The sequence below is a fragment of the Dromiciops gliroides genome, chromosome 3 (assembly GCF_019393635.1).
Source record: "Dromiciops gliroides isolate mDroGli1 chromosome 3, mDroGli1.pri, whole genome shotgun sequence".
NCBI lineage: Eukaryota > Metazoa > Chordata > Mammalia > Microbiotheria > Microbiotheriidae > Dromiciops > Dromiciops gliroides.
Window position 1 is genome coordinate 127,659,583 of NC_057863.1, and position 26,557 is coordinate 127,686,139.

The 26,557-nt window shown below is 37.2% G+C and overlaps 1 protein-coding gene across 1 annotated transcript in view; it reads left to right on the forward strand.

The window, feature by feature from the left end:
• SCEL (sciellin) overlaps positions 1-26,557 on the forward strand; it is a 132,332-nt gene that overhangs the window by 29,333 nt on the left and 76,442 nt on the right. The window contains exons 5-9 of the mRNA XM_043996635.1: positions 2,982-3,050; positions 3,701-3,739; positions 5,006-5,092; positions 8,126-8,191; positions 24,263-24,343. Of these exons, the coding sequence (XP_043852570.1) occupies positions 2,982-3,050; positions 3,701-3,739; positions 5,006-5,092; positions 8,126-8,191; positions 24,263-24,343 (342 nt within the window). The remainder of the gene's footprint in view (positions 1-2,981; positions 3,051-3,700; positions 3,740-5,005; positions 5,093-8,125; positions 8,192-24,262; positions 24,344-26,557) is intronic.

Sequence of the window (26,557 nt, forward strand, 5' to 3'; positions counted from 1 at the left end):
TGTACCCTATAATTTATATAATAACAGGTCATCCTTTGGAAGCAGGGAGGTGAATGTATTAATCATATAGAATGAAAACATGCTTTGATTCCTTTTGGGAGAAAGTTTAGCTGAGGACAAACCTATAAATCCCTGTTAATAGAAATGGGAATTAGCTCAATCAGATAACTAGTTGCAAAAGGAAGTTAGCTTTGCCAACTTTGAACAGTAATGCACATATGCCTCAGTCAAGGAGAGAAGAGACCAGCACAGAAGGGAAAAGAGGATGCTTTAAGTTCATGAAAAGAAGAAGGAATACATAGACATTGAAGATTAGGGGCAGAAGAAAAGGCTTCAATTTGTAGGGAAAGTATCAAGAAGACACAGAACAGAACAATGTGACCTTGATCAGCATCATATTGACCTAGAAGGTACTTCAAAGGCCATCTAGTGTAACCTTCTTATTTTATAGATGATGAACTGAGGCACAGATAAATTAAGTGGCTTGCCCATAGTTAAATAGGTATATTGGTAGTTTGTTTTTTATGCCATAAACATTTTCTGATAACTACCCTTACCCTCTCTGTCCTCCTACACACTTGCCATGTATAGACACTAAGACAATCTTTCCTTGTAACAAAATAAAGTTTAAAATTAACTGGCACAACTGAGTCTAATAGTTCATGTAATGTTCTGTAGGGCAGCTGGGTCACTCATTGCATAGAGTGCTGGGTCTAGGGTTAGGAAGACCTGAGTTCAAATCCTGCCTCAGACATTTACTGGCTATGACCCTGGACAAGTTACTTAACCCTGTTTGCTTCAGTTTTCTCATATGTAAAATGAGCTGGAGAAGGAAATGGCAAACCACTCCCTTAACTTTGCTGAGAAAATCCCACATGGGGTCAGGAAGAATCAGACACAACTGAAATAACTCAACAACAACAAAAAACATTCTATACCTCACTACCAAAAGGAAAGAGATGTGTAAATATTGGCCATTGTTTTTAATCTTAGTTTGACCTCCTTGGGGTAGCTGACCAGTTGTGGTATTGCTGAGTCAAAGGATATGATAGGAACAGCTTACAAAATTTTCTTTTATTAAAATCGTGTCCCTCTCTTATCTTTATCCTGTGAGATTGGACATTCCTTGAGGTTATGGATTAATTCCAAATTATTTTCCATTGGACCAGTCTAACTGGAGTGCATTAATATTTCTGTTTAGGCAGATGGAGCAAGGGAGTCTTTATAGATAGTGGTCCTTAGAAATAATAAGAGCGATGAGAAAAGAGGTAACTGCTTCACTTTCCCAATCTGTAAAATGGGGAAATTAATGCCTTCAACACCTTTCTCACAGGATTATTTTGAAGTGTAAATTTAAAAGTGTTTTATAAACTCTAAATCACTAAATAAATGTTAGTTATTACTGTAATAGCTATTTCCATGAAAAAGCTCAAAGAGTATGAGCCCTGCTGAGTCAACCTGAAATTCTAAAGTTAGAAAATCAGAGCATATGTATTCTGAACTTTGCAGTTTTCCTCTCTAAGGGGTGGGAGGGAAGGTAGGGAAATAACCACAGTGCCACAATTCTCCAAAAAAGCAGGAAGACACACCTAACGATACTATTCAGATTTATGTATTTTTTCAAACTACAGAATACATAAATATCATTTTCTTATGATAGGAATATATTAGAAGGATCTGGTGTTCTGTCACAATTATTTCTGTTTTAGCTTGGCCTTAGACCCATTTGTTTCTTTTTTATCTACAAAAAAATTGACTCCACAAAAGGTCATTATAGAGCAACTGGGTTTGTTCTTCAAGGACCAGAAGACCTTACTTTGGAAATGGAAGAAGAACACTTTGATGGGGATAAATTGGGTATCGTGGTCTACCAGATACCAATTCAGGAATTACAGAGTGACCTTAAATAATTTTTTTCTGAGCCTGGTCCCTTTTAATTCTGCTTTGGTCTTGGGTAGAGTTTGAGTTTAGAATTGTCTATTACTGAGATATGAATTTATACAATATGCAGAGCATTTGGGGTATATATGTGATCAGAAGAGTCCCATCATCACTTCCGTGAAGCTTCTTCTCCACCCATTCTCCCCACTACTAGTGTATTTATACCAGAACCTTTTTCACTGCTCAGATGTGACATTCAAGACACTTATGCTTTCATGCTCACTCCAGTTTGAGGCATGGTAACATATGAACTGGGTCTTAGAAAATATAAGGATTTTGGGGCAGCTAGGTGGCATAGTAGATAAAGCACTGGCCCTGGATTCAGGAGGACCTGAGTTCAAATCTGACCTTAGACACTTGACACTTACTAGCGATGTGACCCTGGGCAAGTCACTTAACCCCAATTGCCTCGCAAAAAAGAAAATAAAATATAAGGATTTCAACAGGTGAATAGAAGAGGAGGAGGGTGATCATGCATTCTAGCATGAAGAAAGGCATTGTATAGTCAGGAAAGCATGAAAAATATTTATTCAACACTGAATAGTGTAGCTTGGCTGGACCATAAAGGGCATGAAAGGAAATAGTGAAAGATAATTATGAAAAGACTACCACTTGGTAGTTAGGTTACTAACTAACCAACTAACTAAGGGTGCCCTCCTTATACCGCCTCATACTCTGGGGAGGGGAAAGGGATTAGGGATTAGCTTTGCTCAGTTCCTATAGAGCACAGTCTCAAATTATTTCATGTCTCGAGATAATGAAGGACTGAGTTAGGTCCATAATTGTGAAAGTAAAAAGGAGATGGATATAAGTGAATCATCAGAGATAAAATTAACAAGACTTGCAACTGGTTGGATGCAGCAGGGGGCCAGGGGGGGGTGGGATCTGGCATAAAGGCAAAGGGACAGAGACTAAATTTTTAAAAATGATTCCATTGGGGAAGAATTATGTTTTTAAATGATTCTAACAAAAGAGAATTTGAAAGGGGCACTGAAAACTGAATGCTTATCAAGACTTTTGTCTTATGTTTCTTCATAAAGGATTTCAGACAGAAATGATGCTGCTAAAACTTATAAGGCCAATACCTTGGATAACCGACTAACTAATAGGTACAAGTATTTACTAACTTTGGGTAAAGGTGCAAGTACATGACTCTTCTCAGACTTACCTATCAATTTTTAAAGCTCCATTTTCACTAAATGTATTCCATAAGGTCTCTTAAAACTCATGCTTCTGGTAGTAAGAAGATATATGAAGGCTCAGGTGTGAATATCCTTTATTTCAGGTCCATGACAGAGAAAAAGGAAAACTTTGTGGGGTCTTTGGCAATCAAGTGAGGGCAGCTCTGGAGCTCATTATGTTTACCACATGTATATTACTCTAGAAAACATTCTGGCAGCAAGAGTATTGACAAAAAAATCATGTAAATGCAGATTTTACATTCTCATTACCAAGGAAAATGATTGAACACAGCTGCACAGCAAATAAAGACATTTGGTAAAAACAGAAGCAGCTTTTTTTGGGGAGGAAAAAAAAAAGGACTTCTTTGGAGATTCTCACAAGATACAGCCAAGATAGGGAGGCCATCTCTTGGTATTTATCTAAATACTTGTGCTTTCCTCTTTCCTCCACTCATTGAATTTCTAACCTGTCATTACACTGAACAATCAAAATATGGATGATTATAACACAGATGGTATTAATTATTCTTTGTTGCCACTTGTTTATTTCTCAAACTTTGATGTTTTTCCCCCATCAGAGGCTTGTCCACATTCAGAACATCAGAAGCAACAAAGCCGTATGTATATTTCTGCTGAAAATATATTTTAGAGCACAATATCTTTGTTTCTTTGCATGTATATTCTATTTTAACTTATTTTTGCGGGTCAATGAGGGTTAAGTGACTTGCCCAGGGTCACTGCATGTATATTCAAGTACTGCCTACCCTCACCTTCTACATTAACTTCAGACTCACAATATAATTCTTTTATATACCTTTAAATAAACATTTTCAGGAATGACATCTAGGTTCTCTCTCTCTCTCTCTCTCTCTCTCTCTCTCTCTCCCTTCCCCTCTTCTTCCCCCTCTACTCCTCTCTTTCCTTTTACTCTCCTCCCTATTTTTTCCTATTCTCTTTCCCCTCCTCTACTTTCTCCTCCTATCAAATCCTTCCTCTAATACTTAACTACCTGTATAACCTTGGGCATAACCTCCCTGCCGTCAGTTTCCTCATCTATAAGATGAAGGGCTTAGACTAGATGGTCTTTGAAGTCTCTTCTAGCTATGAGCCTATGAACTGATGACCCCTTCCCCTTTCTTCCTTATCCTTTTCTACTGCTTTTTGACAGCTAATACTTTTATGTTGCATGATGTTCCCGGCCACTACCACCATGCCCTTCCTGCCTGACTTCACTTCCCTGCAATTCTTTTATTAATAGAAAGGGAACTCCAAAATCATGGGTCCATATAATGGGTTCTCACTCCTACATTTAGATAAAATGGGTACTGCCCAGAATACATGAATGGAAGATATGTAACTAACTTGTCACACCAAATTTTAATCCTCAGTATTAATTTATTTTCCTTCTTTCCTTTAAAACAACAAAACTTTTAATGTACAAAGAACATGAAAATTATATGAGAAAATACAAACTTTTGTACTTTACTTTTAAATAAAATTTTATGATTAATATACAAAATTTAACAAGTTGTTAAGGTTATTTGTGTCTATCCCTTTGTTCACTTCTTACTGTTTTTGTGCGTTAATTTTTTGTTGTTGATGCTCATTTAGGGGGTCTTCCTAGCACTATCCAATCTCTTTCTCTCCCTTCTCCTCCCCACTTTACAACCTACCCTTGTGATGATTTCCAATCATGTTTAATGTTAAACCAGTGGTAGGTGAAGAGGCCAAGGGCAGTAGCTGATGTTTCTAGAAGTTGGGGGTTGAGAGAGAGGGTGGGTTTAAAAACAAGAAATAAGGATATCTTGCTTTATATTGGCCACTTCACTTTATTCCAGTTGTTACAAACAAACAAACAAAAACCCTTTTCTTTTAAAATATAGACTACCTGGAGTTTCTTTGAACACCAGCACCACCACAAGCACCACTGCTGCTGCTGCTCCAGTCACAACTCCTGTAAAGAAAAAGAGGTATTCATTGTTTGTTTTTCATTGGGAAAATATTTTTCTAATAACTTAGTTGTATTTCTAAACCAAAGCACTTCTGTCTGGCTGTGTAAATTGGGCTTGTCTGGGGTGGAAGTTTAAAGCTTGTCTTTGGTGTCTTCTCCGCTCACGTCTTCATTCCTAATTTCTCTACAAAAGTAGAGTTTTCCATTCTCCCAAATGCCCTCCCCATTTCCTGTCCAATGAGAGGAAGTATGGTAGCATGTGAATAGTACTTTACTATGAAGAAAAAACTTATCTAGATCAGACTCTGTCTTTAGCTATGTGAAATTGAGTGTTTCATTTAACCTTCTGGGCTTCAGTTTGCTCATTTGTAAAATTAGCATGTTGCACTTAGATTAGCTCTCTGAGCAGCATCATGGTATAGAGGGATGAGCATTGGCTCTAGAGTAGGATTTCTTGGGCTCAAAACCGACCTTTTATGCTGACTATATGAGTGACCTTAGGCAATCAATAATCAATCAACCAAAATGTTTTTATTGTCTATTTAATGCCAGCCTCTATGGGAGATAAGTACTAACAAATGAAAAAATAATTTTCAGTATTGTACTTACATTCTAATGATGACAAGTACATATAAAATATATATAGCATAAATACAGTTAATAGGTACGTATACATGTGTATACACAAACACACAAAGTAGTCAAGCATAAGGTGGTAAGGTGGTTTGGAAGGGAAGACACTGGCAACTGGGGGAATCAAGAAAGGCTCCAATCAGAAAATGGTACCTAAGATGCATCTTAAAGGAAGAGAAAGACTTTATGAGGTGGATATAAGAAGTATATTCCAGGCAAGGGAGGAGATAACTAATGAAAAGTCACAGGGATGGGAGGTGCATTGTTGGCATTGTAGGAAAATTAGAGAAAAGGTCAGTTTGGAGGGATTGTGGAATCCAAGTCACTTATCTTCCCTGGATCTCAATTTCATCATATGTAAAATGGGGAAGTGATGTTGAACTATATGGCTTCTGAGGTACCTGCTAGCTCTAGCTCTATGATCTTATGAGGCCTTCTAGCTCTAAGTTCAATAAAGTCTTTGATATAACAAATTAGTAGCTATGCTGGAACGAGAATCCACATTTTTCCCCTCCTAGAGTATTGCTCTTTGCATTAGACTAGAAATTTTTTTTTTTAAGAAATCAAAGTGGTGAAGCCATTTATTATGGTTTGTAGACTTAGAAGGCTCACACCTTTATATCACAAATATTTTCTTCAAGAAAAGAGTTCAAAAGGCACTGGACATGTAGACCATAAATATTAATAAGAACCTTCTAGAAACAATGCCCCAATTTTCAAAATAGCAATGATAGAGAAAACATAGATCATTATGTCATTCTAGTAGGGCAGAAGCTTGGGGTACAAATACACCTTTCCTAAAAGCCCTTAAATCATGCTAAGTAGTTACTATCTTTGCTATGTATAGACTGGCTAGTTATAATCAAGGTATAATCAAGTGTTTTGACAACTGTATGGAGAGGAATCCTGGGTAAAAATTTCTATATTCCTGTGATCGTTACAATCTTCTTCTCTAATTAGGTCCTACTTTTATGGTAAGATAGGGAAAGGAGCTGGAACTGTAAAATCATTTTTTAAAAAAGTTTCCAGAAATGAACTCCCTTTAGCAACGCAGGTTGGAACCTTCCTTGGAATTGATAGTTTTAGAGGGTCGTCTAGAGGTTAATTGACTTTCTGAGGGTCACATAGCCAGTATGTGTCAGAGAAAAGATTTGAACACAGATTTTCTTGGCTCTAATGCCAGTTCCCTATCAACTATACCATACTGCCTTTGCTATTTTTGATAAAATTCATTTATCCAGTAAGTTTACAGCAATAAGTATGCCCATAGTGTCAAGAAAGAAGAAAAGACTGAGGAATTCCATGCTATAAATACAACATTAGAGCTTTAGAGAGCAAGAGTATTAATGGTATTAATCAAAGACATAATGCGGACTCATGCCTAGCTTTTGTGCTTGTGACTACTGCATTTCTTGAGGAGATTTAAAAAAATGTTTTAGGGGGCAGCTAGGTGGTGCAGTGGATAAAACACCAGCCCTAGATTCAGGAGGACCTGAGTTCAAATCCAGCCTCAGACACTTGAAATTTACTAGCTGTGTGACCCGGGGCAAGTCACTTAACTTTTATTGCCCTGCAACAAACAAACAAACAAAAAACTGTTTTAGTCAGCCCCATACCATAACGTGCTAAGCTCTGTACTTTGCTCCTTCAAGCCTAGAGTTATAAGGGGCCTTAGAAGTCAGTTAGTCTAATCTGTCACCCATAGTAGGAGTCGCCTCCATAATGCACCTCATACATGGTCATCAAGCCTTTACTTCAACACTACCATTGACTACAAATTTATTAGATTGTGAAGCATTAGTGAACAGTTTGGATGTTTAATATGTCAAAATATTGAGTTGGAATTTGAATTACTATAACTTTTCACCCAGTTGTCCTATCACTCTCTTTTGTTGTGATTTAAAAAAAAATACATCTCTTCCCACAAGACAGCCTCTCAAATATTTGAAGATAGCTATTATTCCTGCCCCAATCTTCCCTTTACTCCAGATTAAACATCCTTAGTCCTTGCAATTGTTCTTCATATAGTATATTTTCCAGACCCTTCATTTTTCTGTCTATCATCCTTTGGACACGTTTTTATTGCTTTACCCTTTAATCTTTTTGCTGGACCTCTGAGATGCTCCTGTCAATCCAAAGAGTGATTAAGTGAGGTTTAATCTTTTTATTTATTGGCAGAAAGCTTTCTGTACTAAAGGTGACACTATTTAAGTCTCTGAGTTTAATTCTTTATATTTTTGGTCATTATTTTTTTTCAACACCATCATCACTACAATGTCTTATTATTTAGTGTCCAAAGGAAACCAGAAAATTGATTCCAATGTAAAATGCATGAATGTATCAAGGGTATTTTCCATTCTATTTACAAGAATTGGTACTTGTAAAAAATAACCTAACATAACATGTTATTTCTTAACAGACAATCCTGGTTTCCACCACCACCTCCGGGGTACAATACCACCCAGAATGTAGCAGGAAATGGACGGTAAGGAAGAAAGGCAAAACTAATTTGCTGGATAATTTTATAAGAGAATTTGTCCTATTTTAAAAAATAACTTCATTATTTAAGATACTTTAGAACGTTGTTGTTGTTCAGTCATGTCTTTTTTGCGATAATCCCATGGACCATAGCACACCAGCCCCTTCTGTCCTCTACTGTCTCTTGATTCCTCACCAATTTAACATTTTTTTTTCCATTACACTATCCATCTCATCCTCTGCCATCCACTTTTCTTTTTGCCTTTAATATTTTCCAACATCGGGGTCTTTTCCAATGAGTTGCATCTTTTCATTATGTGACCAAAGTATCTGAGCTTCGGGTTCAGTATTTGACTTTCCAGTCAATAGCCTGAATTAATTTCTTTAAGTATTTACTGATTTGACCTCCTTGCTATCCAAGGGACTCTCAAAAGTTTTCTTCAGCTCCACAATTTGAAAGTGTCAATTCTGTGGCACTCGGCTTTCCTTATAGTCCAACACTCACAGCCATACATTGCTATGTGAAAAAACATAGCTTTGACTATATAGACCTTTATCAGTAAGATGATATCTCTGCTTTTTAGTATGCAATCCGGATTTGCCATAGCTTTCCTTCCAAGGAGCAAGCTTCTTTTAATTTCATGGCTGCTGTTGCCATCTGCAGTGATCTTTGTGCCCAAGAATATAAAATCTGACACTGTTTCCATTTCTTCTCCCTCTATTTGCCAGGAAGTGATGATGCTAGTTGCCAAGATCTTAGTTTTTTGATGTTAAGCTTTAGTCAACTTTTACACTCTCCTCTTTCACTCTCATCAAGAGGTTTCTTAATTCTTCTTCATTTTCTGCCATGAAAGTGGTATCACCTGAATATCTGAGATTATTATTATTATTATTATTTTGTGGGTCAATGATGGTTAAGTGACTTACCCAGGGTCATGTGTCTGAGGCCAGACTTGAACTCAGGTCCTCTTGAATCCAGGGTGGGTGCTTTATCCACTGCTCCACCTAGCTGCCCCCTGAGATTATTGATATTTCTCCTAGCAACCTTAATTCTGGCCTTCGATTTGTTGGGACCAATTTTTAATTGGGGAGTGCTAGCTAAGTGGCTCGCTGCAATATTGGGGCAAGGAAGAAGACCGGCAGTCTCCCTCAAAACAGAACAAGATTTATTTTAACAAGAACGAACTTTAAAAAAAAAAAAACACAAACAGGATCAGTAGGATCAAGGGAAAGGAAATAAAATGGGGAAAGTGAAATTATAATACCTGAAAAAATACCACCGCCCAGGAATCAGCTGAAAATACACAGCAGAACGCCTGTCGCTTTCCAGCTTCCACTTAGAATGCCCAATTCTCCTCCCCCAAACCTAGAAACACCCCACACAGCCCCAGCCAATGGGATGGCCGCTCTGACAGTCACATGACTGTCACTAGGCTTCCAATCATTATAATTTTGCCAGGCCCATGTAGGCGTTGGTGAGTGGTGATGACGTGAAGTGCCAGAGCCCTGGCAAGGGCTACAACCAGTGGGTGGAGCACCATGCAGTTTGCAGAGCCCCAGGCCAGTGCGCCCCAAGGCATAAAAACCTCAAATAACAATTAATTCTTTACAGATTCATCTAGCCTGGCATTTCATATGATGTACTCTACATATAAGTAAAATAAGGTGACAACATACAATCCAATATATACTCCTTTCCCAATCTTAAACCAATCAGTTATTCCATGTTCAGTTCTGATTGTTGCTTCTTGACCCCCATACTGCTTCTTCAGGAGACAAGTAAGATGATCTGGCACTCCCATCTCTTTGAGAACTTGCCACATTTTGTTGTGATCCACAGAGTCAAAGGCTCTATCTAGTGTAGTCAATGAGGAAGTAAATGTTTTTCTAGAATTCCTTTGCTTTCTCCATAATCCAGTAAATGTTGGTAATTTGGTCTCCAGTTCCTCTGCCTCTTTGAAAATCATCCTGCTCTTCTGGTAATCCTCTGTTCACATATTGCTGTAGCCTAGCTTGCAGAGTATTAATGCCTTGCTGGCATGTGAGATGAGAACAATTTGATAAATATGGTAATTTGAACATTCTTTGGTGTTGCCCTTCTTTAGGATTGGAATGTAAACTGATTTTTTTTTCCAGTCCAGTGGCCACTGCTGAGTTTTCCAAATTTGCTGGCATATTGAGTGCAGCACTTTAACAGCATCATCTTTTTGGATTTTTAAATAGCCCAACTAGAATTCTTTCACCTCCACTAGTCTTATTGTTGGCAATACTTTCTAAGGTTCACTTGACTTCATTCTCCATGATATCTTGTTCTAGATCAGCAATCATACCAGTGTGATTATCAGTGATGTTAAGGTCTTTCTTGTATAGTTCTTCTGTGAATTCTTGCCACTTTTTAATCTCTTCTACTTCTGTTAAGTCCCTACCATTTTTTATCATGTCTATTTTTGTATGAAATATTCCTTTGATGTTTGATATTTGATGATCCCAATTTGCTTTTATTTTTTCCAATTACATGTAAAAACAAATTCCTATTTATTTTTTTAAATTGTGAGTCCCAAATTTCCCCCCCTCCCTCCAACCCACATTAAGAAGGCAAGCAATTTTATATGTGTACATATATGTTTATGTATTTATATATGTATATGTGTATATATATAGTGCAATCATGTAAAGCATATTTCCATATCAGTCATGTTGTGAAAGAAAACAGACAGAAAGGGGAAAAACAAAGAAAATAAAGTTTTTTTTAAAAAGTGTGCTCCTATCTGAATTTCCATTGGTTCTTTCTTTGAAAGTGAATAGCATTTTTCATCATAAGTCCTTTGAAATTATCTTATATCATTACATTGCTGAAAATAGCTAAGTCATTCACTATTAAACATGTATACTGTACAATGTTTTCCCTGGTTCTGCTCACTTCATTTTGCATCACTTCATCTAAGTCTTCCCAGACTTTCTGAAAGCATCCTGCTCCTAATTTTTTATAGGGCAAAAGTATTCCATCACTATCATATACCACAACTTACCCAGCCATTTAACAAATAATGGTTATCCCTTCAATTTCCAATTCTTTGCCACCAAAAAATAGCTGCTATGAATATTTTTGTACATTTAGGTCATTTTCCTTTTTAAAAAAATATTCAGGCAGCTAGGTGGTGCAGTGGATAAAGCACTGGCCCTGGATTCAGGAGAACCTGAGTTCAAATCCAGCCTCAGACACTTGACACTTACTAGCTGTGTGACCCTGGGCAAGTCACTTAACCCTCATTGCCCCACAAAATATTCTCTGGAATATAGACCTAGTCATAGTATTGCTGGGTCGCAGGGTATGCACAGATTTATAGGCCTTTTATTTATTTATAGGCCTTTAGACATAGTTCCAAATTTCTCTCCAGAATGGTTAGACCACTTCACAACTCCACCAATCATGCATTAATGTTTCAGTTTTCTCATACCCTAAGGGAGTTTTGTCATCTCCTTATGGATGAGGCTGCGAGTTTGATGCCAGAGCACATGCCTATCCCTACAGAACCAGAATTTAGAGGTGCACTAGTCCAGAAGATCAGGTTCTCCTCTTGTGCTATGTCATCAACCTTGTTAGACTAAGCAACAGACTCACATTACCAACTATATGTGAGATATCTCCATGCTTATGGAAGAGCATTAGTTCAAGCTCATCATTGGAAGGAAGGAAGGAAGGAAGCAAGCAAGCAAGCATTTACTTAGCATACACAATGTGCCAGGCACTGTTCTAAGAACCTTACAAATACTATCTCATTTGATCCTCACAACAACCTCAGGAGGTAGGTGCTTTTATAATACCCATCTTGCAACTGAGAAACCTTAGACAGACAAAGGTAAAGTGACTTGCCCAAGGTCACACAGCTATTAACAGTCTGAACTTAGATCTTCCTGATTCTAGGCCCAGTGCCTTATCTATTATTCTCTACTGTTCTTCTGAACTTTTAATCTCCAAGTTATCTTTGTCTCTTCCATCACTCCAGATACCCAGGTATTTTTATGTTAGTTCTGCTTTCTTCCTTTCTATTCCCATGACCACCATCCTGGTTTAGGCTTTAATTATCTCACTCCTGAGCTACTGTAATAGTTTTCTAATTGGTCCCATTATGTCTCTACCCACCCCTTTCCCTCTACTTCCAAAGTCATTGTTACTCAAAACTTTCTTGTTATATTGCTGTCCAAAAACGAATACTATCTTCTTAGCCTTTCAAGAGCCTTCCAAATCTGGGCCTAACCTTCCTTCTTGGCTTTCTATTTTCCACTACTCATCATGTCTAGACTATTGTCTTGCCAAATAATTATTCTTTGCTGTCTAAATACACTTAATACTGTTTTGTCTCCTTTCCTTTGTCCCATGATCTCCTGTTCCTTTGGAATGTTCTCTTCCTCTATCTGCATGTGTTGAACAGCTACCCATCCTTCAATATATCACTTGAACAACAATTCAAGTGATTCTTCTCTGAACCATAGCCCCCCCCTCACCTCGTACAGTACCTTGTTCATTTGTCTTTTATGCCATGTATTACATTTTTACCTTATGTTATAAATGTGAGTGGATCATTTTCTCAATTAACAAAATAGGGACTGTGTCCTGGTCATCTTTATCTTTAACTATGACTAGAATAGTGCCTTGTATACATACTCACATACTCAGTAAGCATTTGCTGAATGAGTGAGTGAATGACTTCATTTTGGCGGAAAGGGAGAGTAATTTCTGAGGATCTGAGGGTGGAAAGTCTAACCTCTTTCTTTATTTTTCATAGTGTTTTGTTGATATGTCTTAAGATGGCCTAGATTTTCTCACCTATAATTATCCCATAACAAATTATCCCATTTCATAACAAAGAATTTTTTAAAAAGAGAAAGAGGAAAAATAGGAAAAAAAATTAGTAACATCACTCTCTTCCTTTCCCTACAAAGGAGTTGGAAGACATCATTTCACATCTCTTCTTCAAGGCCAAACTTGTTCTTTATAACTTTTCAATATTTTTAAATTGTCTTGTGGTTCTTTCCATTTACATCATTGCATTTATTGTATATAATGTTTTTCTAGCTCTGCTTGATTCACTTTGTATCCATTCATGTAAATCTTTCCATGCTTCTCTCTCTTATTTTATTTTTTTTTATCTGCTCACTAAAGCAACAAATTTACTTGGCATCAGGCACTGTTGTCCTTGACAACACAGATACCATTTCTCCCTTCATTTCATATACCCTTCTGTATTGAAATGTTCTTAGTAGCACCAGGTGTTTGGGATGTTCAATGACCACAGTGAGGGTTCCCATATTAATTATTCAACTACACAAGGCTTTAGTGGAAGAGATGAAATAAACCCTCTCCCTAATTCTCTGAGTTGCTTGTGCAACTACTTGTTAGTGCTATCTTTTTGGAGAAGGTGGGAGTGGGAGTGGTAATGAGTATAAACAAACAATATTCTGGTTTAAACATCTGATTGTTTGATGGCTTAAGAATTCCCAGCTTGATCTAACTGGGATAATTCCTAAAAAAGTTAATATCTGATATTATAATTTCAGTTGACTACATCATGGTATAAATAAACAGTAGCCTATAAAGGGAAAGAACAACTACACACCAAAAAAAATTTTTTAATGTAACAAAATTACAAAGGTCAAGCAGGACTCAAATGAAGAGATATGAGAACAACCCCTCACACCCCCTTTCCCCACTCTGTGATGCGCGCACACACACACACACACCCCACCTCTGTGGCAACTATATAAGCATAGAGAAGCAGATGAATGAGAGATGCTGTAATGGTAGAATTGACAAGACTTGGCAAGTGGTTGGATATGGGGAGGACAAAGGAATGAGAGTCAAGGATAATGCTAAGATTGCAAACCTAGATGACTTGGAAGGAGGAAGAGGCTGGAGCTCAGTAGGGAAGAATGATTTCTGTTTTGGACATGTTTTGGTGGGGTTTTAAGTGAGATAAAATAAGGGAAGACAACCTAGAAATTCTGAAGTTCAACTCTTATTCTATTTCTATATCCATCAAGTCTTAACGTGATAGAAATAGCTGACAATTACTATTCATGGTGTGGACCGTATGCTTCCAAAATCACTTCTTATTTTATTCCTCTGTTCATTATTAATCTATTAATGCAAACCATTATTATAAGCAACTCACTTTATCACCTGACTGGATATGGAACTGCAGGGCTATTCATGAGCTCACTCCTCATATTTCCAATTCAGCTGAGCCAGTTGAGATATGCCTGCAGAAAACAGACATCATTTGGCTGTTTGCCCTGACAATTTATGGTTTATTGGTTGTGATTCAACTGGGGAAAGGAGATGAATTGTAATCCTTCTGCATCCTGGCTCACATCCATAGCACTGGAGCTAAGGACAAAAGGTTACTATCAGAGCAGATCGATCAGTTTAAACATTCGTTCCTTTTTCAGAGTCATGGATGATACATTTAGTGGTACTATAAACCACTTCTCTGTGGGGGGGGAGGGGGAGCAACAATGCTAAAGATTTACCTGCTGAAAAGGAGAGAATTATACTAATACAACAATAAAACTCTTGATTTTTCAAGTGCATTTCCTTGGAAAAACTTGAAACTACAACTTCTCTTTCTTACTTTTTAATGTTTCTTGTTATGCTGAAGGCTAAGAAATGCCTTTTTTAGCAAACCTGGAAAGCATGAAATATTTGGGGAATGTTAGGAAAAAAATATTGAAGGTCTTTACCTTCAAAAGGACATTACTAAGTCTGAAACACAGTGAAAGCTATTAGAAATATTTTTTAAAAGGAGCCAAGTTTCAAAATTAGCTTTTTGATTAATTTACAATTTTTGCTTTCTCTGACTTCACACATGTACAGGATTCCATTATCTTTAAAAAACAAACAAAACCTCAAAACTAGTACCTTCACTTGGCCCCCAGGCCTTTCTCACTACAACTCAATTTCCTTTCTTCTCTTCATATTAACTCTTTTTTTCTTTTGTGGGGCAATGAGGTGACTTTCCCAGGTTCACACAACTATTAAGTGTTAAGTGTCTGAGGTCGGATTTGAACTCAGGTCCTCCTGAATCCAGGGCTGGTGCTTTATCCATTGCGCCACCTAGCTATCCCCATATTTACTCCTTAATGAGCAATCTATACCTGCTACCTTTATTCTCTATCTGAATTGTCCCTTCCTTTCTATTTCTGTCAATGGTCTAGGTAAGACCTTAGTCATCTTATGTTTAGACTACTGCAATGGCCTACTAATTGATATTCATATTCTCCCTGATAAAATCTACTTTATAAACAATTTCCAGATTAATCTTCCTAAAAATTACATCATACATCATGTTACTCTCCTACTCATAAATCTTCAGTGCCTATAGGATTTAGTAATAGTTCAAAAACTGTGCCCTGGCATTTGAAATCCCAACTGATCATTCTAGTTTTATACGTTGTACATAAGCTTTCTAACAAGTGGTGTGCTGGTAAATGTTTAATAATAGGCTCTCTAGAGGGGAAATTTTGCATGATACACTTTTAAGTTTCATTTGCACTATTAACAGTTTCTCCATCACTTTCTTAAGTCTAGAAATCAACAAAACAAGAAATCAAACCCTGATTTTTAGTGTCTGATATTTTTGAGGCATAAATGCTCATGCTGAAAGTTTAATAGTTGGCTCTCAAGAATTATTAGCTGGCTCCAGCACACCTCTGCTTCTAACCTAGTCAAATTAATCTACTTAGGTGATTGGTATTCTTTTCCCCTCCTTAACTATGCCCTCTTCTTTCTTTTCCACTATCCAAATGCTACCCATCCAAAGCTTTGGCTCAGATTTCACTTTTTTCCCACATAGCAAATTATAGTCTCTCCCTCTCCTGGTTGTATAAGGATCATTATCGCTATCATTTATTTGGCAATTAATTTTCCTAAGGAGATTATATGCCTTCTCTTCAGTCTTTCTATTTATGATTATTCTTTAAGTTGTGTGCTTAAGATATGATCCATGACTGTTAATGCAGCACTTTTTAAATACCCGCTTCATCTCAATCTCCCTTTCTTTGCTGAGGTTTGCTGGTGTTCATCTTACATTATTGTCAATGGAACCATGGAGACCGACTATTTCAAGGCTAATGCTATGAATAGTAAAATTATTTATTGCAATGCATTCTCCATATAAATAAGCAACCAAGAAGATATGATAGGTTTAGATGTTCTATCAGAAAAATTCTTGTTAGTGGATAAAAGTGCTAGAGCTAGAGTCAGGAAGATTTGGGTTTTGTATCTGTCTTCTGTCAGTCATTTTGAACAGGAGCAAGTCACTTTTCTGAGCCTCAGTAAGTTCTTTAAGTCTTATCTACCAAGTCATAGACACATTACAATCTGCAACAGATATTTGGTTGTTGACATATAAAACTATAGATGAGTCAAGGAATCTAATTACATAGTGTAATACATGAATTAGTGAATGAAAAAGCAGTTATTCATTATTCTATCACCTGAACTTCCTATGTGCAAAGGACTATAATTGAGTGCAGGGAATACAAATTCAAAAGTGAGCCCCTCTATGCTCTTATTCTAATAGAGGGAGATGACATATAGGAGAATGAGAACAAGGGAAGAGTGTTTTCATTTGAAAAATCACAGGGATGGTGATTGAAGCCACAAAGGAGTAGAGTGATATACACACCTTTTCTACTAGTAATGGCAATATTGATTTGATTATGGTTCCAGAACTGGAAGTGCATGGGAGGAGGGGAGGATGGAGAGGGGTAGCCAGTGTATAAAGTGAAGTACAACTGGGACCAGTCACATACAGCAGGACATAGAAGGCATTTACCAACCAGGACTGTATAGCCCAATATGGGAGTTCCAGAGCTAAAAGAATTAAGTAGGTCCCCCAAGGGCATTGTCTCTGGTCTCTAGGCTGGAGTTTACAACAGCAAGGCAGCAGACAGGAATGTGGTTGGGGTGTGTATGAGAAAGAAATATAGTATAGGAAATATATACAATTTGGTAAATAATGAAAACTATTGGATATTGTTGAAATTTACAATTAGGAAATATTCCCTTTATTCTCTCCTCCTCCAATATACACTGCCTTCCTGCTTTTATGATATTTATCAGGATGTTCTCCCTCCCTACATAAAAAATTAGCTGGCAGTACATGCTTGTTTTTCCAGTTGTTCATCTATGTTCACACTTACAGCCATTTGGGAAGATTAATAATATTTACTGGTCCTGAAAGTTTGAAACATGTCTCAATTGTATAGAAAGGTCTTTTTCTTTAAAGTTTTTAGGGAAAAGTATTTACTGATATGGTATAAAAACAGTTGGAATAAAATGCCTCCCCCCCCCCACCAAAGTCTCTGCTGTACTTTCCTACAAGTGCAGAAAGATTCCAGTAGAAAATAGGATCAAACTTACAGCATCCATGACAAAGAAGGGGCAGCTTTTAGCTCCCAGAAGTCTTTTCACTTGGTCTTCAAGATGTTCCCCTTAGAGAAGGGGATCAGGTTTCTTAAAAAGTTCAGAAAAAACAAATGAAATATAGTAATTTTCTTTTAAGCAAGTTAATAATATCATCATTTAAAAATATCAGTACATAGCATATAGGGAATCAGCATGGCAAAATGGATAAGGAGTTGGCCTTGGAGACAAGAAGATGGATTTTTGCCTCTGACCCAAAGGAACTAACTGTGTGACCCTGGGCAAATCTCCTGATCTTCTAATGTCCCCAGGGAAATCTCTCAGACTAAGGCCTCATTGTCCCCAACTCAAGTCCATAAACTTTTATTAAGTGCTCTCTGCCAACCACTGTGTTAAGTGCCAGAAATACAAATATTAGCAGAAAGACAGTCCCTGTCCTCAAGGACCTTACCTTCTCAACAACACATAAAAGAAGTATAGAAAGTGTTTTTTGTTTATTGTTGTTTTTTTGTTTTTTGCTGGGCTATGGGGGTTAAGTGACTTGCCCAAGGTCACACAGCTAGTGTGTCAAGTGTCTGAGGCTAGATTTGAACTCAGGTACTCCTGAATCCAGGGCTGGTGCTTTATCCACTGCGCCACCTAGCTACCCAGGAAATATAGAAAGTGTGTAAGGATTATAGCCTGAAGAGGAATGAAGAAATAAGTGTCTTCCTTAGAGGTTCTGAGAAGGAACAACCAATGGGGGTAGAGAAAGAAATATTTCCAGTGTGTGAAATACAGAGATGTAATGAGCTTTCAGGGTGGAGATGTTTATGAGGAATTGTAGAGAAAGTCTGAGGGGAATATCAGGAGTGCAATTCCCTGAGGGAATTCTCTAAAACTATAATTGCCAATTTTCATTCAAATTGACCTTGTACCACTCTCCTCTACCTCCCCTTAAAAGCCTTCAGAACAAAAAATGCTATGCAACCTCTCTCTCCTCCCTCCATCCTGTTAAATCAAAATAAGCCATATTACTCAGGCTTCTGACTCTGGATGGATGACTGATAACCAAAGCTTCTTTCAGAAATTTACTGAGAAATGAATATAGATTACCCATTTAAAAGTATATACTCAAAAACTCATCTATTCTGGTCATTCAGAACTAAAAAAAATAGGGGAACACACAGTAGTTTCTATAATAGTCAAAATGCAAAGAAGAAAATGTTTCTAATAATCATTTTCACCCTAACATCCCAAGGATCTGACAACAAAATTACAATAATTCCTTAACTAAATTATTTCTTTACACCATCTTAATTATTTTTCCTCATTTGCTTCACATATTCTCCTTCTCCTCCTCCCCCTCCTCCTCCTTTTCTTTCCAGATAGCTGATTGGTGGACAATTAAAAGAAAAATCCTTGATCGATTTGTGAGTTGCCATGACAACCTTGCTCTGCAGCTATTTTTGACTGTAAACCATAAATGATGCTTTAAAAAACCCACCACAAAACCAACTAACCATTTCCATGTTACTTTAACATTGTTAACCCTTTGGGTACCAGTCCATTTAAAAATCTAGTAATATGAGTAAAAAACACCTATATTTTATTTGTTCAACTGAAATCCATTTTGCATTAACTTATATTTTGTTAATAAAAAGGTTTTGACATAAAATCTGTTAGTAAAATTGGAGACTGTAATACTGAGTTTTGTATTCATGTTTTCCTGTATTCATAGAATATTCATTAACTTTTGCAATAATTATTTTAGCATTTACAAATATATGTGCATTTTGGTTTTACATTTTTAAAATAATTTTATGCATGGAAGATGACCCAGAATCACCCAATAAATATGCTAACATATGTTAGTATTGAGAGCATCTTTCTTTAGTACTGTAGACATAATACAGCTTGGAAACAGAATCATTGAATTTAAGAGTTAGAAAGTAATTAGGGGTGAATTACATTTTTAGATGAGGAAACTGAGAAGATAAGAGAAAGAAGACGGTAAATTGTAAAATAACTAAGTCCAAAACCCAGGTCTATTAACTATTCACACTGTTTTTGTTCAACTATGCCATACTCTGATTGTTTTTTAATCTTGTGCTTTTTTTGTTTCCTTGAACTAAAGACTCTTGCTTACCTCAAGAGCTCTTTTCTTCCTCTTGTACACAAAAGCTGTCTCCTGCACAGAGATGTATGGAGCTTGTATGTTCGACTAAGGACACAGGCTTTTGTCCTCCACTATTTGACAATAATAAGCAATGTCTGCTTCTGATATTTTGAACTTCGGTTTATTGGCCTTTCTGAGAGGAACTCAGACAGATGGAAAGAGCTGAATTTCTCTGATTTCTGCATGAACAAGGCAAAATAACAGTTGATCTGCATATTGAGAAAATTCTTAATATAGTTTATATATATATATAAAGAAACCCTGCCTCTGATGACAAGTTATCCTGCCTGGTAGGTTTCTAAAAGGGCTTACAAATAGGAGATTGTTGAATAACAGATGACTTTTCCTGCCAACTTGTCAAAAAGCCTTAAAATAATTTAGCAGTCATTGACTATTTTTCCAACCTAAAAAGCCCCAAGTAATCCAACATGGAGACTGGGAGTCCTTAATATTTATTGCAAAGGCATTTTTTTTTTTATTTAACGTCATTACCTTGTTCTGTAAAACCATGATGCTAGGTGAAACATCATTACAGGGAACACTTACCATGTGAATCAAATCATTATTATGAGATAACACTGTTGGTTGGCAAAAATCTTACTATAAAAGCTTAAATTAGTCCTTTATAGAAAACTGAGGAAGGTAATCTTTATTATGCCTTTCTTTAAAAATAATTTCTTCATTCCCTTATTCCAGGGACAGAGGTTTTTCACCTAGCAGATGAGAGCAATGGAGATCCCCTCTACACTTTCTCCTTCACATCTGGGGTGGGTGTGTGTGTGTGTGTGTGTGTGTGTGTGTGTGTGTGTGTGTGTGTGCATGGGCACATGCTATCTGACTCTGTAACCCCATTTGGGTTTTTCTTGGCAAACATACGGCAGTGGTTTGCCATTTCTTCCTCCAGCCCATTTTACAGATGAAGAAACTGAGGCAAATAGGGCTAAGTGACTTGTCTAGGGTCACACAGCTAATAGGTCTGAGGCAAGATTTGAACTCAGGACTTCTTAACTCCAGGCCCAGTGCTCTATTCATTGCATCACTTAGCTGCCCTGATGATGGTCTATCAAAGAAGAATGAAGAGTATACAGATAGGTAGGAGGAAAACCAAGAGATAACACTGTCCCCCACCAAAAAACCCCCAAAAAACAGAAAAGGAAAGGGTATCTAGGAGAGAGTGATCAACAAACACATATAGATCATTCCTTTGACTTCTATAGCATTTATATAACATTGACACTTAATTAACTGGGCCTTATTATAGTTTATAATTATTTCTTGTACATCGTAATATTTTGTCTCTCCAACCTTATTTCAAACTCCTTGAAAGACAAGATTATACTCTTTTTATATGTCATAGTGCTTTGCAAAATGCTCAGATAGTAGATACTATGCACAATATAGACTTCTTTTTGTTATAAAATAAATAGATTAAAAATGCCTTGAAAATATCTATTGATCAAGTAAATGTTGCTAGGTCCCTTATGTATTGATACATAGGCAAATCTTTGAAAACATATTAATTTGATAGGGAAAATACCTCTTTTTGCTGAACATTGGAGATGAATATGATAAGACATTAGCAGCTAGGTGGTGCAGTGGATAAAGCACAAAATGGATTCACAAAGAGTCAGACATGACTGAATTGATTGAACAACAACATGATAAGAACTGAGCACTGAAGGAGTAATTTATTAGTAGAGATCCAAGAACGTCTGATTTAATCCAGACCTCTGCTATAGTAAAAAACAAAAGAACTTCCTTTCTCAAATCAATCATTTTATATAGCCCTATATCTCTTGACATCATGACCAAAGAAGTCACCAAGGCAAGGCAAGATCATTCAACAGCTTAAAATAAATGAACAGGAAGTATTTCATCAAAATAGTCATTTCTATAGACATGGTTTTGGAGTTTATTTTCTGTCTTATTTGAAAATCAAGCACAGCTTTCTGTTTCTGAACATGTAAAAAGCTCAGTTAGATTAGTTCTCTTTAATGAGTTTTCTGCACAACTCTAGTCAAGAAGCTATAATTCTAGAGAACTCTCTGGATCTGTCTTGGTGGGGAAGTTGATGCTCACAAAGAAAGGAAGATTCTCAATGCATTTGTCTGCAAGAAGCATTCTACATGAGTACCTCTCTCTTCCTGTCTCTCGAAAACATTCAGAGCAACAGCTTCCTCCTTTGCTTTTGCATTTTAAATCGCCAATGCTTGGCAGCATGTTGTGCTCTTGGCAGGGCATAAATGAGCCCTCGCAGTTGGCTCTGGACTTCCTCAGTTTTGTCATCTGTGGTTGTCAGCACATAGATGGAAATGAAGGCCCCTTTGAGGTAGGTTGAAATAAACCTGGCATTGACTGGCTTCTGTCCCAGCAGGGGTGAAAATGTATCCTAGTGCTGAATAAAATTTCACTTCTCCATCAACCTTTCTTTTCCCCCCTTCTCAACTCTATACACCCGTTGTTTCTATCCTGGGCATTCTTGGATCCATCCCAAGGCCATTTTACTAAGTCCCTTCCCATATTATCCTTTCCTCTGGGACTTTCTCTCTTCCTACAGTTACCATCAGTGTTTAGAGCACCTTATAGAGAATGTAGCCTGTTTAAAATTGTGAATATTTAGCAGATGAAGGCTTGGGATAAATCCTCTCACACCTTGCACTAAATTGTGAAGCAGACAAAGTAGGTCACCTAACTGTCTCCCCTTTGTGAACTCTTCTTACCATCTTATTTAGGCCTTTGTTCTTATTCTCCCCTTAGGAATTTCTGACGCTAACAGATTACCTTTCCCACTCCCAAGTTACCCTCCACATCTTCTTATCAGTCAGCTCATAAACTCTGAAGTTTTATTGATAAATTAATTCGATCAACCAATGTGACTTTATTAAGCACCTCCTTTGTGCTAGGTACACAGGGAATTGTTGAATTCACATCAAAGTGTTAAAGGTTTGAAAATGACTTTTTCGGTAACCAACCCTCTCAGAAGTATTCGCATTTTAAAAGGCCAGGCTCTAATCCAACGATATAAATCTTTAATGGTGGAATTTCAGACATTCATCCCATGCCTGCTGGGAATAGTGATACATAGGGGCGAGAAAGCCTTGGCGCTCCTCAAATCATTGCCTAAGTGCTTAAATACTATGCAAGTCATCAATGGGTAAAGCCAACCTTATCTGTACAAATTTTATAACTTCTAGTCTCTAGATTAATACTTGTGCCCCTCCATATCATACGTATTCATATGCCCCGAATATGACTCTGGCTCAAATCAGAGACAAAATATGCCCATGACCATATTCTGTAGTTAGGTAATTATACCATGCTGGTTCAAATAATGTAACAATAGCTAATATGTAAAACCTTATGCATACTCTATCTTTTGATCCTCACAACAGCCCAGGGAGATGGGTGCTATTATTTTCCACATTTTTCAGACAGAGAAACTGATAGCACAGGGAAATTTGATGACTAGCTCAAGGTCACATGGTTAATATGTATCCAAGGTGGGGTTCAAACTCAAGTGTTTTCCTGAATCTTAGGCTTGAACTCTTATCCACTGCCCCTTGCTAGTCTTTTTCTTTTTTCTTTTTTTTTTTTTTTGGTGGGGCAATGAGGGTTAAGTGACTTGCCTGGGGTTGCACACCTAGTAAAGTCAAGTGTCTGAGGCCGGCTTTGAACTCAGGTCTTCCTGAATCCAGGGCCAGTGCTTTATGCACTGCACCACCTAGCTGCCCTCTCACCATGCTAGTCTTAATGCCATTCTTTTTTTTTTTTTTTTAGTGAGGCAATTGGGGTTAAGTGACTTGCCCACAGTCACACAGCTAGTAAGTGTCAAGTGTCTGAGGCCGGATTTGAACTCAGGTACTCCTGAATCCAGGGCCGGTGCTTTAACCACTGCGCCATCTAGCTGCCCCCCTTAATGCCATTCTAATCTTCTATCCAAAGATTCTACCTGGCAATATTTATTTGTATCCTGTGTTTATGGTGTTTAGGCAGAGATTTAGTTAGGAATGTTAGCTCATCTTTACTTTGAGAGCCAGTGAATTGAAAACATTTGCGGCTATTTTCCTAACAGCCTGGAGGGGCTGACTTAATTACCAAAGAAGCTTATATATTGATGCCTGAGTGCTACTTATCATGCTCATGGGCTACTAGGCTGGTTACACCAAGGCTTTAGCAAAGAATCCTCATGAAGTGTTAAACTATTTAAAGGATGTGTTTTAACTCAAGTTGGAATTGAAGTGGCTGAGAAAAAAAAGTCAAACTGCGTTTTTTTATGTTCTGTAATCTTAATATTTCATCTCTGCAAGCTCTGTCCACTATGGATTCTTACCTGTTTTCTCTTATAGACTATAATGGAATAATGTTCACATGTGCTGGTGGGCATCACTGGATTATGGGTTATATTTCTATTTAAGATTAAGTTGTATAGTTCATGGCCTTAGAAAACAATCTTTTTCTTGCATAGTGAAATGATTTTTTTGTTTGTTTTAAAGGGAACCAACTGCTCTGCCCCCAATACTGCCAAGGCCTTATTCTCCAGTTCCATCACCCCCACAAGCACGACAGAATAATAGGTAAGCCTTGATATTCCAGAATTCTTTGGGTGCAGGGGATAGGATAAGTAAGTAAAGTAGCTGTTGAGTTAACTACAAAGTGCATGAAAATGCTGAAAAGATTTTTGGCTTCACAGAAACTTCTAGAGACAAATATTTATAACTGTAGCACACAGGTTGCTAGTCTTAAATTGCTCTGTGTGCATGTACCTGTTCTTGCCTTCTAACACTGATGGCTAATGCCTGCACTGAAACATACAATAGAATTCTGGTTAAAGAGCTGTCCTCAGAGACAAAAAAAACCTAGGTTGAAATCTTGCATCTGGCTACATGCTGACTGAGCGAGTTACTTAACCTCTTAATATGCTAGTCAACTCTTTAAAATTCTAAGTTGCAAAAATAGTTCTGATCTATATTAGTGAAGGAAATGACCTCATTAGGAATTCTCTTTAATAATGAAATCACACATGCAGAGATGCTTCCTCTCAAAAAAAAAAAACCTAGAAATAAGTTTCAGTAGTTTCCTTTTTGTGAACATTTGTATTTAATTGTAGTTCAATAGGTAGCTAGGTGGCACAGTAGATAAAGCACTGGACTTGGAACCAGAAAGACTCATCTTCATGTGTTCAAATCCAGCCTCTTTGTGTTATCGCTCATCTCCTCTTGAACCTTACACATTTCTATGCCTGAATTCTTGAGAAAGTCTCCAGTCTGTTAGACTATGAACTTCTTGAGGGCAGAGTCTATCTTTTGCACAGTGACTAGAACATACCAGGTGCCTAATAAATGTTTATTGGTTGATTGATTGGTTTTTTTAACTAGGCAAATAAATTTAAAGAGGCTGCATAAAGTAATGGAGATAGAGAGGGCCTTAAAGTCAGCCAGAATTGAGTTCAAGTCCTGCCTCTGAAAAGTTGTGTGATCTTAGGCAAGTCACTTACCTTCTTACTTCTAGGCAACTCTCTAAGACCCAGTTGCAGAGAAGGTGGCAACTTCCATTAGTCTCCTCATTTGGGAGTTCCCTATATAACACTAACAATAGTAGCTAACATTTATATAGTGCCTCCTATGTGTCAGGCACTATGCTAAGTACTTTATAATTATTATCTTATTTGTTCTCACAACAACCCTGGGAAGCAAGGGCTAATATCCCTATTTTATAGATAAGGAAACTGAGACAAATAGAAAGCAAGTGACTTTCCCAGGGTCACATAGCTAGTATATATCTGAGTCTGGATTTGAACTCAAGTCTTGCTTACTCCACTCCTGGTGCTCCACCTACTGTCCCATCTAGCTGCCTCAGTGAATATCAGTGAAAACACCAGACGAGTCTTATTCTATCCTGGATGTTTAAAACAAATCCTAAATGAATATCAATGCATGTTTTGGTGAAATTCTTATTATCTTTAAATTTGTAGTTTGGTGGGTTTGATTAACTTACTTTGTTGTTACTATTTGGAGTACTTACACTGAGTGCTTATGTGCCCCAATTAATTCTGTAATTACTGTGGCATTAAAGAACACAAGTGCTTTGCCAAACTGAGAACACTGGATATGCTCCACTGTCTGCTTATGATTCCTTTGTATTCAACTTTTTGAGGTCGATTTGCTTTGACAGTACAAGAAACACAATTATAGAGCTTAGTATCCTATGGAAGGAGGTCCACTTGTGCTAGAAAATGCTGATAGAGGGGCAGCTAGGTGGTGCAGTGGATAGAGCACCGGCCCTGGAGTCAGGAGTACCTGGGTTCAAATCCGGCCTCAGACACTTAACACTTACTAGCTGTGTGATCCTGGGCAAGTCACTTAACCCCAATTGCCTCACTAAAAAAAAAAAAAAAGAAAATGCTGATAGAGCAGGAAGATTAGGATGAGTTAGGTTTTAACCCACAAGTATCAGCTTAAAGACGGTCCAAATTTTTATATTTTATAGCTTTATATTCTGTCTTAGAGTTTATAATCAAAGTATAATGACTATATAGAAATTTGAGAAGTTTCCTCTTTGCTAAATTTTTGTATGAAATAAAAATATTAATCTTTGATACCAGATCAGGATCCTAGTTTTGTGTTTAAAATATGGTAGTATCAAACCAAATTTTCAAAACTGCAAATAAAGTTCTTAATTAAATAGGACTTTTTTTTTACTATTATTCTCGGTTATCTTATTATTTAATACCTGAATCTTATTTGATTGGAAACTCTTTTTCTCGGTTGGCTAAAATAACTATACAGGCT